Source organism: Apus apus, chromosome Z (assembly GCF_020740795.1).
Source record: "Apus apus isolate bApuApu2 chromosome Z, bApuApu2.pri.cur, whole genome shotgun sequence".
NCBI classification, from domain to species: Eukaryota; Metazoa; Chordata; class Aves; order Apodiformes; family Apodidae; genus Apus; species Apus apus.
In genome coordinates this window covers 64,591,151-64,603,584 of record NC_067312.1, presented here as the reverse complement: position 1 = coordinate 64,603,584, position 12,434 = coordinate 64,591,151, and the positions used below count along the sequence as shown (strand labels likewise).

At 42.6% G+C, this 12,434-nt stretch overlaps 1 protein-coding gene across 6 annotated transcripts in view; it reads left to right on the top strand.

The window, feature by feature from the left end:
- NRG1 (neuregulin 1) overlaps positions 1-12,434 on the top strand; it is a 283,515-nt gene that overhangs the window by 244,699 nt on the left and 26,382 nt on the right. For all 6 annotated transcript variants that reach the window (XM_051642338.1, XM_051642337.1, XM_051642334.1 and 3 more), the window contains one exon: positions 12,045-12,174. In XM_051642338.1, the coding sequence (XP_051498298.1) occupies positions 12,045-12,174 (130 nt within the window). The remainder of the gene's footprint in view (positions 1-12,044; positions 12,175-12,434) is intronic.

Here is a 12,434-nt window from a genome sequence, read left to right as displayed (position 1 = left end):
TAATCAGAGCTATCATGTACTGATTTAGACTTTCATTTTTCCCCACTTGTGACTGTTTTAAGCTAGTCTGATTGTTTTAATCCCTAGCTAAACAGGAAAGTTTTTATCTAGATGCTCAAATTCACTCATTTTCATGGAGGCAGTATCTCAAACAATTTAATTCTAATAGCTGCTCTTAGCCTTAGAAGCATTAAAGAAAACTGTGCTCCAAGGACCAGTCTTCATTGATGCATGTAAATAAAAGCAGACAAATTGTGCAAAAACTGTCAGAAAGGAGAAGGACATACACACACACACACACTCCCCCCTTTTTTCTCAGTGGGATCAGTTTCTCATTTCAGTCAAGTCATAAGTGACTCTGGCATATAAATCCTCCTGGTCTGTTTGCCCTTTTGTCTCAAAGCAGACTCCTGGCACAGTAAAATGCAGTTTCATCCCACTCGGTGAGTTTCATAAAGGCCATGGAAATTAATGGCACCCAGGGGTCATCTCTGCAGTACTGGGAGAGTAAAAGATTATACAGGCACTGTAACTTATCTCACCACTGGCATGCTACCAATGCAAGACTTTCACTGCTGCCATGATAATGCTGCCACTGGTAACAAAATACGTGGCTTTGTTGTAATAAAGCAAGCCATGTTGGATAAATGGAGGAAGACAACAGTGTCTGCCACAGCAGTATCTGTCATTTAGGTTTCATGTCCTGCTGACAAAGGTTAAATAAGAAAGACAGCTGACATAGGTCTCTGATTCGACAGGAAAGTTGAAAAAGTCATAAGTCAGCTTTGCTTGACTGTAAGAGAATACCCTGAAGAAAGAAAAAATCATTTTGTTTTGCCTTGACATACTCAAATATTGCCTTGTCTTCATTGACCTTGAAGTATTTTCTAATGAGAAAGTGCATTTTGTGAAAAGCAGGACGGGTTAAGGCCAGAATTGCTGTTCTTATTTTGTATTCACCAAGGTTTATGAGCTAGGAACCTCACTGAGTTTCTGGAGGTGCAGACTGGTATGGGAGGCTGCATGGGAGGGCTGATGGCAGAACATGGAGAGCCAGTGCTCCCCCCAGGCAACCCCCACAGCTCTCGGGCGCAGCCTCGTGCCAATGGCGCCGGCTGCGGCAGCACAGAGATGTGGCACTGCCTGGGCACAGACACCAGGCCACCGTGCAGCAGGCTGGCATCCAAGTCCTTTCTCCCACACAGTCCTCAGCCCTGGACAAAATCATCCAGTGACTCCTTTTGTCCTGTGAAAAGCCTCAACTGTGTCTCAATATTCCTAAGAGTAAAAACACTCATCACCTCCCAGACCGGTAATTTGCTCCTTGCAATTCACTCTGGTTACAGCAGTTGAGGATCCTTTGAAAGCAGTTTTAGGAGACAGTTTTTGCAGTGGATTGCATAGTTTCTCAGGCTGTGATAAAATGCTACTGCAGTCCTACCACCACATGCAGTAGGTAGAATCCCTGCAACATTTTGGTTTCCTTCTTCAGACTTTCAAATGAGAGAAAAATGGAAAGCCTAACTTTTTTGGGCTCTAATACAAGATAGGCTTGATGGCTGAAAAGCAGCAAAAAACAGTAAAAACACTGAGTGGATGATTTTTTTTATTTATCCTACTGTTTTACTTCCAAATTAATCTCATTATTTTGAAGGCTTGGCTCAGGGTTTTTAAGTGTCTGAGACTATCGATCTTCTTGTTTTAGCTCATACTGCAAGACTATTTTAAAAGAAATAAATGCTAAGCCTACATCTTCCATAACTTGAAGAGAGCTCCACTGCTGCTGCTGTCAAGTGTTCACCTGAAACATGTCCCTGAGTGCCTGGTAGCTTCACCGGTTTGTGCCAAATGGCTCTTATGTCCTGGAGATCTTCAGGAATTTCTGTTTTTTCCTAATCCTAGAACAAGCATAGAAAATTTTAAGCACATTCTGGGTTTTGGTGGAAACCACACCTAGCTTCACTGGCATAGGGTGTGGATTCTCTTCCAGCCTTTTTGGTTGTCTTTCAAACTTTGTTAAACTGCTGGGTGAAACCCAAGAAATAATGCTATCAGACAAGCAATATGACAAGGGCAACCCTTGGGGTCTCTCCTGTGGTGTGGTGGAGGGTAGTTTACTCAGTCACCTGCAGGAGGCAATGGGACTCAAAGTACCTGTAGCAAATGAACTGCATGGAAGGTCATTGGGATAGTACCCCATGGGCTAACACTTTCCTGCAATAAGCCCAAAAGATTAGGCCCAGTCTACAGGGGATCCTTTCATCCCATGTAGTGCTTTGAAATGAAGAGGTTAAAAAAGTGTAGTCTTGGTGGATGCCCAGCTTGGGTCTCTGTGTCTGGAGGGCTCCTGGTGTATGACACCACTGGAGCATAGCTTTCTGCTCTCACCCACACACCTTGGACCTCTGTCCTCTCAGGCTTTGTCACCACTGCTTTCCTTCTGAAATCCTCCTGTGGATTCTCATCTCATTGCATACCAGCCCCCTTACAACATAGCCCCTTTTCCTTCCTGCTCACCCTATAGGTGCAGGTTTCCACCTCCAGGCAGCAATTTGGTGCTGTTTTCTATAACACACTTCAAGTGATTCCATAAAACACTTCCAAGGCCACTTCAACTGTTCCCCCTGGCTTGCAAGGGCTCTCTGTTAGCCAGTCATTTTCATTTTACTGAGAATATTCTCTTTTGTGGAAGAACCTACAGAAATTCTTTGCTGTTACCATTAAGAGTTTCTTGATGTTTTCTTGCGTCCATGTTTCTGTGTACCTCCTTTTCTTGCCTTTTACATGCCCTGTGATCTCTTCACATTTCTGGCTAGTGTTCTCCTTGATCATCCCAGCTCTGTTTACAGGGACAGATAATAAATACCAGCAAAGAGCCTCTTCTAAGTTGAAGAGCAAAGACCAAGAATAGCACTGCCTTAGTAAAATGCTTTATGTTAGAAAGGCAGCTGCCATGGGTGAACAGGGCTGGGTTTTTCAGTCAGTTTTCTTCATGTGACTCTGCATGCACAGTTGCTACATATTCTTCCTTGGCTGGACAAAAATCTTGACTTTCTGTTGAAGGTACAATGTTCACCTGGACCACAGGTTCTACACTCTGAGACTGCGTCTTGCAAAGAGACACATTCTGCTCAGGCTGTTCAACCCTTGTTTCATTCCTGCAAATCTATCCCTTTAGTAGGTCTGTGTCTGCACAAATATATGAGAATGACAGTGACGCCATTAGCACAGCAATTGCTTGGAATCTGTTAGCATTTCATTATAAATCTGATTTTTGACAGATTTATAACCAGACTGTAGAAAATAACTGCTGGAGAAAATGTGCCATTTAGTCTCAACATGAACACATTTTATTTTTCTACATGGTTGTATTTTTTTCTTACCAGACTTTTTTCAGAGGCTAGAAAAATAACCTTATGCTTGTTTTAATGTACTTCTTTTAAAGTGAGAAAACACCAAAACCTCCAACCTTTTCATAAATGTTAAAAGACTGTCTGGCACACTGACATGTTTATTGCATAGTCCTCTCTGATGTTTCTTGAGAACAGGTACTGATTAAATGACAGTTACTGTACCAGCACATTAGAATACAATTTCAGTGAAGAAATAACAGCTAAATAAAATAAGGTAAGCAGGTAAATTAAATGAAGTGCCAAAACAAACAGGGCCATTGATAGATGGAAGGTAATTCTTCCTATTGCAATAAATATACTCCTGTTCATTTTTACGAAACTCAGTTGGTTGCAGATGTTAATTAAGGACAACATCCCATTCTCTTTGCAGTAACCTGAAGTTTTGCCACAGAGCTTTGCCAGTGAGCCCAAGGTGAAACACTGCACACCTTTTAATGCAGATGGTGGCAGAAGTTGCAGGAGTGAGTGCAGAGGAGGGGGCACACGCTGGCAGGACTGACTCTAACTGTAGCCACTTGTTAGTTAGTGCACTAGGAAGGAAGCTGTCTTTGATAAGCATTCTTGTTCTTTACTTCCCTCCTGTACCTTACTGGGGGTCCTTTCATGTAATGCTTTCTTAACATAGGTATCAAGGAGATACTTGGCAACCTGTGAACAATCCTTAGAGTTTTCTGAGAGAAGTTGCCTTTGCCAAATCTTTGACTCAGAAATGGAGGTGTAGTACAAGTCTGTGTTTCCAAGGGTGTCCCAGGAGCCACCATTCATGGGAAGAGCCACTCTCTGCTGCTCTGCCTTTCTTCACCACCCAGGGACCTCAGGCTGGTTAAGCAGACTGAACTGTAATTGCCTCAGGGCCAGTACATCCCTTTAATGCCTCAGATTTCCAGTGGCTTCTTCTCATGGCCTCCCCCATGAAGCAGAAGGCCACTGGGAAAGTAACAAGATAGTCTTCTGTGCTTTGGGGATGGGGCTGGAGGGAAAGAACATGCCTTTAATGACTTTGAAGATATGCTTCAAAATCAGTGAAAGCTTGTTTCATTGTGAAACTAGTACACTACTAAATGTTTGTCACTGCAGAGTATGCCATAGAGATTAATTAATGCTCAGGAATCCTGGACTGGAAATTTAGAATTATGGAAGGGAAGGTTGTAGAATAGCTTCCTCTTCAAAATCATCTAGCATGGGATATTTCCGTGGGCACGTTTGGCTTTCAACAAGGCTAAACACTTAAGGCCCTGTGCTGAAATACGTTCTACTTTGAAAAACTTTGTTAAAGACACCATGGAAGTGAATATGGCTATAAATTAGAAAGGTACTTGAGTTACGTCTTGAATTTGTAGGGGCTTATGTGCTTAGTTTTAAGTATGTTCTTGTGGAAATGCTTTCCTGAAGTAGGTTTCCCAACAAGGATTATCATGTTGACTTTATATGAAACATTTCTAACAGAAAGATTGCATGCTTCCTTTCATAAGCTGCTGAGTAGTATCCCTGCACGTCTGTGAGCAGATAGCACTAAAGAACTGAAGAGATTTTACACTTATCTGCAGAAGTATAATTGGATATTTGGAATTAATAAGAAGAATCCTTCAGGGGAAAGAGCAACAAGAACAGGTTTTGACTGACCCTGTTATAATGGGATAGAAGTGTTTCAATACTCAGTGTGATAAGGAAAGAGTTAGGTCAGCATGACTACATATCCATCTAGGCAAACTTCCAGAACTCTGTGAGACACATAGGAATAAGGTCCCCTGCGATGGAGCACATTTTATCAAATGCATCACAGGTTGTTTTGAATGGGCTCTACCTCTGTTTCAAATTTCCAGCCCAATGCATTATTTACCTTGCCTTGCTGCACAGCAAGCATGGAAAAGGTCAGGGTACAGCCTCTGAAGCAAGGAATGCTTTCCTACAGTTTATCTGGCCACCCAGGCTTTTCCACATGGTGGCATGTTCTTCAAAGCAGCAAAGGACTCCACATAGGGTAAAGTTCACTGTATCATGGCAATTGCATGCAGTTTCTTATCCACTGTCTGCTTTAATCTAAAGCCTATAAGTTTTCAGACCTTCACACCCATTCCTGACTTTTTCAAGGTTGTTTGAGAGTCCCTCAATAGAAAAGGCACTTCCCTATCTTGCTGTCAGTTCAGTATTCCTGGGCTTAGATCTGTTTTTCCTGCACTCGTTCTGTCTATGCATATTTCCTCTCTGACCCCTTTCTTTCTTTGTTGTTTTTTTTGGTTTTTTTTTTCTTTCTTCCTCTCCTCACCACACACATATTTTTCCTCTTGGGACCCTCTGGCCTGTCACTGCCGTGTGTTTTGCCATTCAAGTCTCCCCTCACCAGGTGGGCAGTGTTTTCTAAAGGCCTTGCAGACATTTTGCAGACGCTTATCACATCACCCTAAAGTGAAAGCTGACATCTTTTGTGGCAATAGGAAAGTACATCTTGTCTCAAAGTCCAGTTTCAACCAGGTCTCTATATGTACCCTTGCACTCTTCTGCCACCATGTTGCCCCTTATTTTCTGAAAACTAGAGTTTGCAAGCAGTAATTGCATTTCCTTACTAACAAACCATGAGCTGTGTGTCTCTGCCCATCTTTCCTCCCATCCCAAAGTTAAATGAAGCAAACAAAGTTGTTCCTGGTCGAGACGCCTTTAGCATGTGTCACCTCTCGACCCTCTGTGGTGAGCCAGATGCTGTGCAGGTCTCACAGTCACACGCCTGCCAACTGGGTCAGTCTGTTGGCCTATCAGGGAGGAAGCGATCGGGTGGTGCAGCGAGCTGAAGCGTCTGTCTTTTGTTTTTCTTTTCCTTTTTTTGCTTTCCTTTGCTTTGCTAAGGTTGGATTCCTGAGGGGAAACTACCACTGAGTCCATGTGGTAGGGAGAAGAGGGACACACTGCTTTGGTTCAGCAAGAGTTTATGTGCTCTCAATCTTTCCTGAAGTTTCTATCTTGCAGACCCAGCGATTTCCTGTTTCCTTCTCACTGGCCCTGATCTTCATAGAGATAGTGCCAAAGTGAGAAGTCATTGTCTTAGGGCCAGAGACTAATTCCACTAACTCGTAAGCACTTAATTCCAGCTGCTGGCAAAACATCATGCTTATTAAATAATCTCCTGTGAAAGTCCTAGGAACCTGCTACACTGCATGTTATTTGTGAAGACAGAGGCTGAAAAAAATTATAATTAGATTGAACAGCCAGTTTAGCATATTACATCACCAAACCAATGTGAAAAACTCTGAGCAGCCCCATAACATAGACCATAAATACCTACCTCCTATAGAAATTTGGGATTTTTTTTCTCTGAGGTTATTTGTAAGTGTTGGTAGGTTTTTTAAAAACCTTTGGTATGTTCAGCATAACATGGATGCAGTTTCAGCTCTGGAACCAGTAAGTATGAAGGGCATGGAACATGTCTTTGTACATACTTGATAATACGGAAATTCTTGTCTGTTTAGAGAGGGGCTGTTTAAGGGTTTGGCTTCTCTTCTTGAAGGCATCCATATAGTTCTTGCTGCCCACAGTTATGCTAGAACCAGCATTTTTCCTCATTCAGTGCAGTACAGAAATTCCAAGGTTCTCTACAGTCACAAGTACTTTACAAGTCAGGTTTATTGGGGAAGTCAGAGTGAGTTGTAAAGGCTCAGTACTCAGGGGGAAGAAAATGTAGATGGTTTAACTAAGACATAGAGGGATTAAGTGCTACAGCCAGGGTTACATGGGAGATCAATCTACCCTTCAGAACAGGGCTGGACATCCTTAAGTTGCCTGTCAGCAAGTCAAGAGGGAACTGGATTGTGCTTTTAAAGAGTTTCAGGTGAGGGAATCCAAGTTTGTAAAGTTTACTTTCTTCTGGGGGCACACACTTCCTTACTCCAAAGCTCACTTTTGTGCTCTCCCCTTTCTTCTCTCCCACTGTCCCTCCATTTCTCCATGGAGTTCCCTTCCTTTTCCAGTAGCATGAGATGTAGGTAGCCTTTGATCATGCTTTAGTCTCAGAAAACAGTGATAAGCAGACGTATTTGTTCTGTTACTCCACAGTAATTTACTCTTTTTTGTTCACAAAAGAAGATGGAAAAGTCTCCACCTGTAGTCCAATAAGGTGACATATTTACATCCTTCCAGTTAGTGACCTTCCAGTGAGAATGGCAAACTTTCTTTTGTGCAGCAGCTACCATTTGACTTTGTCTCCACTGAGCCATAAGTATCTCAGTAGTCACCCTGCATGACTTTGGGCATGTCCTCTGGTTTTACAACAGCTTTGCAGAAACTCAATTCAAAGAGTCGTGGATATTATTCTGTTTAGGTTGCACAGCCGTTCCCTCTCAGTTTTTTACTCAGAGTTCCTTTAGGGCTTCTCTCAGCAGACTGCCTCACCTGTGCAGGCTGAACTCTGCTGCTATAGGCACCTTACCTCAGAGGGTTTTTTGGAAAGCAAGAGAAAGAAAGAGAATGCATTTTTCTGTTTCAGGACAAAAAAGGGTCAGAGATTCCCCAGGTAAGCATGAAGTTGTGTCTGCTTGATAAGAAATGGCCCTAAGGTAGTTTTACAGTGATAATTGATGTTTTAAAGAGTAGTTTTTGAAAGATGCGATAACTCCTCTTATTAATGGCTTTTTAAAGTGTGGTGATGGTGGTGATGTGGAGATTTTTCTACATTTATGTTCAGAAAAAAAATAAAAAGAAAAAGGTAGAGTATGTATTGTTTTCAGATGTTATCTCATGCATGGTATTTTCAAATTTCATTACAGCATGTATTCTAGTCCTTTCAGTAAGCCAGGGAGTTGGTATAGGGCTATAGAGCAAACCAGCTTTTCTATCTTATGCTTGTATGGCTGAAGAAAACATTACATAAAGTAAAGGAGGTATGAGTTTTCACTAGGTGAATGAAGAACAACACACAGATATGTGGTCTACAGCTATGGTTTATTTCACCACTACCAGTCATTCCTGCTGTACATCCTCCAAGCCCATGTCTGCTACAGATGCATGTAAAGGCAGTGTTTTGGGGCTAGTTATGGGTTATATGAAATGAGCTCTGACAAACTCCTGCTCCCAAACACCACATTTCTTCCATTATGTGGCTTTAAGTGAAACCCAGCACCATAGTTAGTATTTCTTGTGTTTAATTTGCAAAATAGACTTACAGTGTATACACTGAATACTGGCCATATGCCATTAAAACTATGCATCCTTTGCAAAGTAAAACTAATATCAGAAGTAACTCACTGGAAACTTACTTCCTCCCCTCACCCCATGGAGTTACAAAACTCAAGCAGATTAGGACCACAGTGCCAGGGGGTCAGTAACACAGAGAAAATTCTTGCGCAAGATTTATGCAATAGTTTTGAGCATGCAGTGCCAAAATGTGGCTAGAGGCACTCCTCACAAATACGTGTGAAGCCCTGATATCATTAGAATTCTCTGAGAGCTGCAGATTATTTCCATCTCTAGTAATCAGTTCGGAGCAATTGCTGCTATCCAAGGCTCACTTACATCAGCTGGGAAATAACTCACATTGAAACTCCATGGTGATCTGCTTTTGATTGAGCTGCTGCTTAAAGAACAAGCAGTAATCACAGTGATGGAAACAATTATAGATAGCTACAAGCCACTTGCTACTACATCTACCTTCATAATTCAATTTAAAACATTCCATTAGCCAGCAGGGTAGCAAAACGGGGTTTTTTTGTCAGAAACACTACAGATAATATTCCTTCCCCCCCCCCCACCCCCTTCCAAATTAACGCATTAGCTTTCTGAGCTCTTGGACAACCTCAGAGTGCTTGTCTCACTTTTAGTATTGTTTTAATAAGGTAAAAGGACACAATGTTGGATAGGCTATCAACAGGGATAAGCTTAACAGTGAGCTTACCTGTTAAGACGCACAACGGCTTCAAAACATGCATTGCTATGTAGATGGGATTCACTCACCAATGTTTGTCACAGTTTAGGATTTGTATGCTGTAGCCTGCTACGTCAGGCATCTCCTTTGGGCTAATAATCCAGGCTTCCTTCCACAAGGCAAATCTCCCCCTCCTAGGATTCATGTCAGGGATGGTGGCCAACCCACTGACATCAAGTATAGATGACCCTTCACTGCTGAGCTGATGGCAATCTGTCTGCCAGCCTTTTATCAACACTGGGTCCAGTTTGAACCAGTGCTCGCTGAAAGAGTGTCAGACTGCTCTTAAAACATGACCCCTTTTCCTGCCTATAGACAAGGCATAAATTTATTCTGGTCTGAGAGGTTACAAATCATGCTTTGAGGGGGCAAGACAAAGGAATGTGTTATTTTGAGGAATTAGTATTCCATGTTTGCGTTTCATTAGCACTTAGAGACCCCAGTCAAGACCAGGATCTGGGGACATGTGACACAATGGATGGGTGCAGCAGTGAGAAAGTAACCGGAGGGAGCCTGAGTTTTGGAAGAGGTCACAGAGGGCTTTTCCTGGCCCGTCAGAGGAGGGCACCCCATGCAAGCAAGGCATCATGGAAGAAAGAGAAAGAAGCAGTTGTGCTGGTGATAAATGGCAAAAGAAAGAAGGAGTATGAGAGACATCAGCTGTACAGGCGGATGAGATTTTGATGGAGTAAAAGGGGAGACTTAAACATCCCAGTCACTATCTCATGTCTCATTGAAACATAACAGCTAAAGCCACTCTGAAAATGCTGCTAGTCAAGGTGGCCCATTTTTCCAAGTGCTTAGTGCTAAAAATGCACTTTTACTTGGAAGATGATGGGAAACACATGAAAATAAAATGTGACAGGGACTACTTAATCCTTATTCTCAGAAAGAGGAACTTGAAATGTTTAAGTAGTATTTGTTGATAGCAGATCTGCTAAAAACATGTTTTCTTTGTAATCAGTGTGTGCAGCAAATGTAGAACATCACACATTGCCTACTATAAATATGCCCCTTGGATGACTTAGTGTTAGAAATGGCTTTGAAAGTCAGGCAGCCTTTGTGTAACTGCTTGTAGCTTTCTAGTCAACTCCAGTGGAATCAGTCAGTAGATAAAAGCATTGTTGCACCTCAGAGTAGAAGCTATCTTTCAGAAACAAAAATAATGGGATTTGTTCAGCACTGTAACAACATTTCTTACTTCTGTATGTCTGTAGATGGCCAAACAAAAACCATGCAGGTATCTTCCCCAGTCTTTACAGATGACAGATGAGTCACTTCAGTTAGTTTAGCCATGTAAAAAATCAGGGGCATATTCTCAAGAGCTTAAGCTTGCTTTGCAGCCACTGTCCCACCCATTCTGAGGATAAGTTGGGCTGCTTACTGTGAGCAGGGTAGAGCTCACAACTAAAGATTGAGAGGTTACAACTAAACAATTCAGTTTTAGGCAGGTAGAATCAAATGAAATTAATGACCTGAGTGAATTGCCAGAAGTCAAACAGTTAATCAGTGGCATGGTTCCTGAGCTGAGTACTGACTGGTGTCCAGGATTCAAGCATGCCTACTCTGTTTTGACAGAATTTAGACCAAAACTTATGCAAACCAGGGGGCAACTAAGTACTGTATTTTGGGTCTGCAGTGCAGCCCGGCACCTACATATTTGACTTAGGTCTGACAGAGCACTGGCTCTCCCACAGCACTGCTGCTTTTGGTTAGGGTGCTATCATTTCCTTGGCAGGCACGGCATGGGCAAATCCTAAGGCTGGGATTTCTCATCCTACCCTGACCGTCGCATTAAAGGTTGCTAACTAAAGCCTGGTCCTACCTTCTCCAGGTATTTCCTAAATACAGCAGGGAGCAAGCTAAGAAACTGCAGGCTCAGTGGTACTTCAATTTAATAGCTATTTAGACACATAATGGTGTCTAGCAGCATTTGTAGCCCAAAATTGTTAAAACTTCATGCAGATGAGGCTGTTTGCAGGAGATGCTAGGCTGGACTCTGTATCAAAGACTCTGGTGGACACAAGGGTAGCAAGCATATATGCAACAGGAAGGGACAGTGACTCCAGTCTCCCTGTCCTCTCTCTCCCTCGGGAGTCAGAGTCAAACCAGAGCAGTCACAGCTCTTGCCTATGAGCAGAGAAGGAGGCATTCAGTATGCAGCCAGTCACCATCTCCCTGAGGAAAAGGCAGTGGCTGGATCGAGGGGTTCAGTCCCAAGGGGCTGGCTCAGCACGAGGCCTCAGGTTAAGCTCCACTGAGAAATACCTACTTCAAGGCAATGCCAGGAAGAAACCTCATCAAGGGCCTCATTTTACTGGGCACTATATCTGCAGTCTGTAATGACTTTCACACCCCGCAATCACTTGAATGCAATTAATGCAATTTAAGTAACTGTACATAAATTACACATTTTTACTGAAACACAGATGAATGTTGCAGAAATTTAAGGTCACTTGATAGATAGGGCTGGTGAAATCCTACCGTCTTCTCTGACTGGCTGTGGGGTAGTGTATCTCTGAGGTATGCATTTAAATTTCCCTCCCTGTGTCGATCAACAAAATACTGGGTCAGGTAATTAGTGCTTGTGGTGGCAGCAGATAGAGAGATCAAAGGACTTGCCAGATCCTCCCTGGCCATAATTCTTCCCTCAAAAACCCTTGCCACTCAGGAAGAAAAATCTAAGCCATTCTGATCCATATTGTCACGCTTGTCTTTTCCAGCCACTTCCACATCTACAACTGGGACAAGTCATCTCACAAAATGTGACATAAAGCAGAAAGCCTTCTGTGTAAATGGGGGAGAGTGTTACATGGTTAAAGACCTCCCAAACCCGCCCAGATACCTGTGCAGGTAAGAAATCCTATTTGCTTACTTTGATGGAGCCACCAAGTTCCAGAAATGCTTTTTCTTTAAAGGAGCACCTGAACAATTTATTTCTTCTCCTGTACTGCAGCATTAGATACGTCTTCATTTTTAAGTATGTGGAAGTGAAATAACCTACCAAGAATGACCTCTGTCTTCTATATATGAGACATAACAGAGGCTAACTGGGACATCCCCCCCATATGATAAGGGCACAGCAAGCCCCATTGATGTTTACATGGCATGAA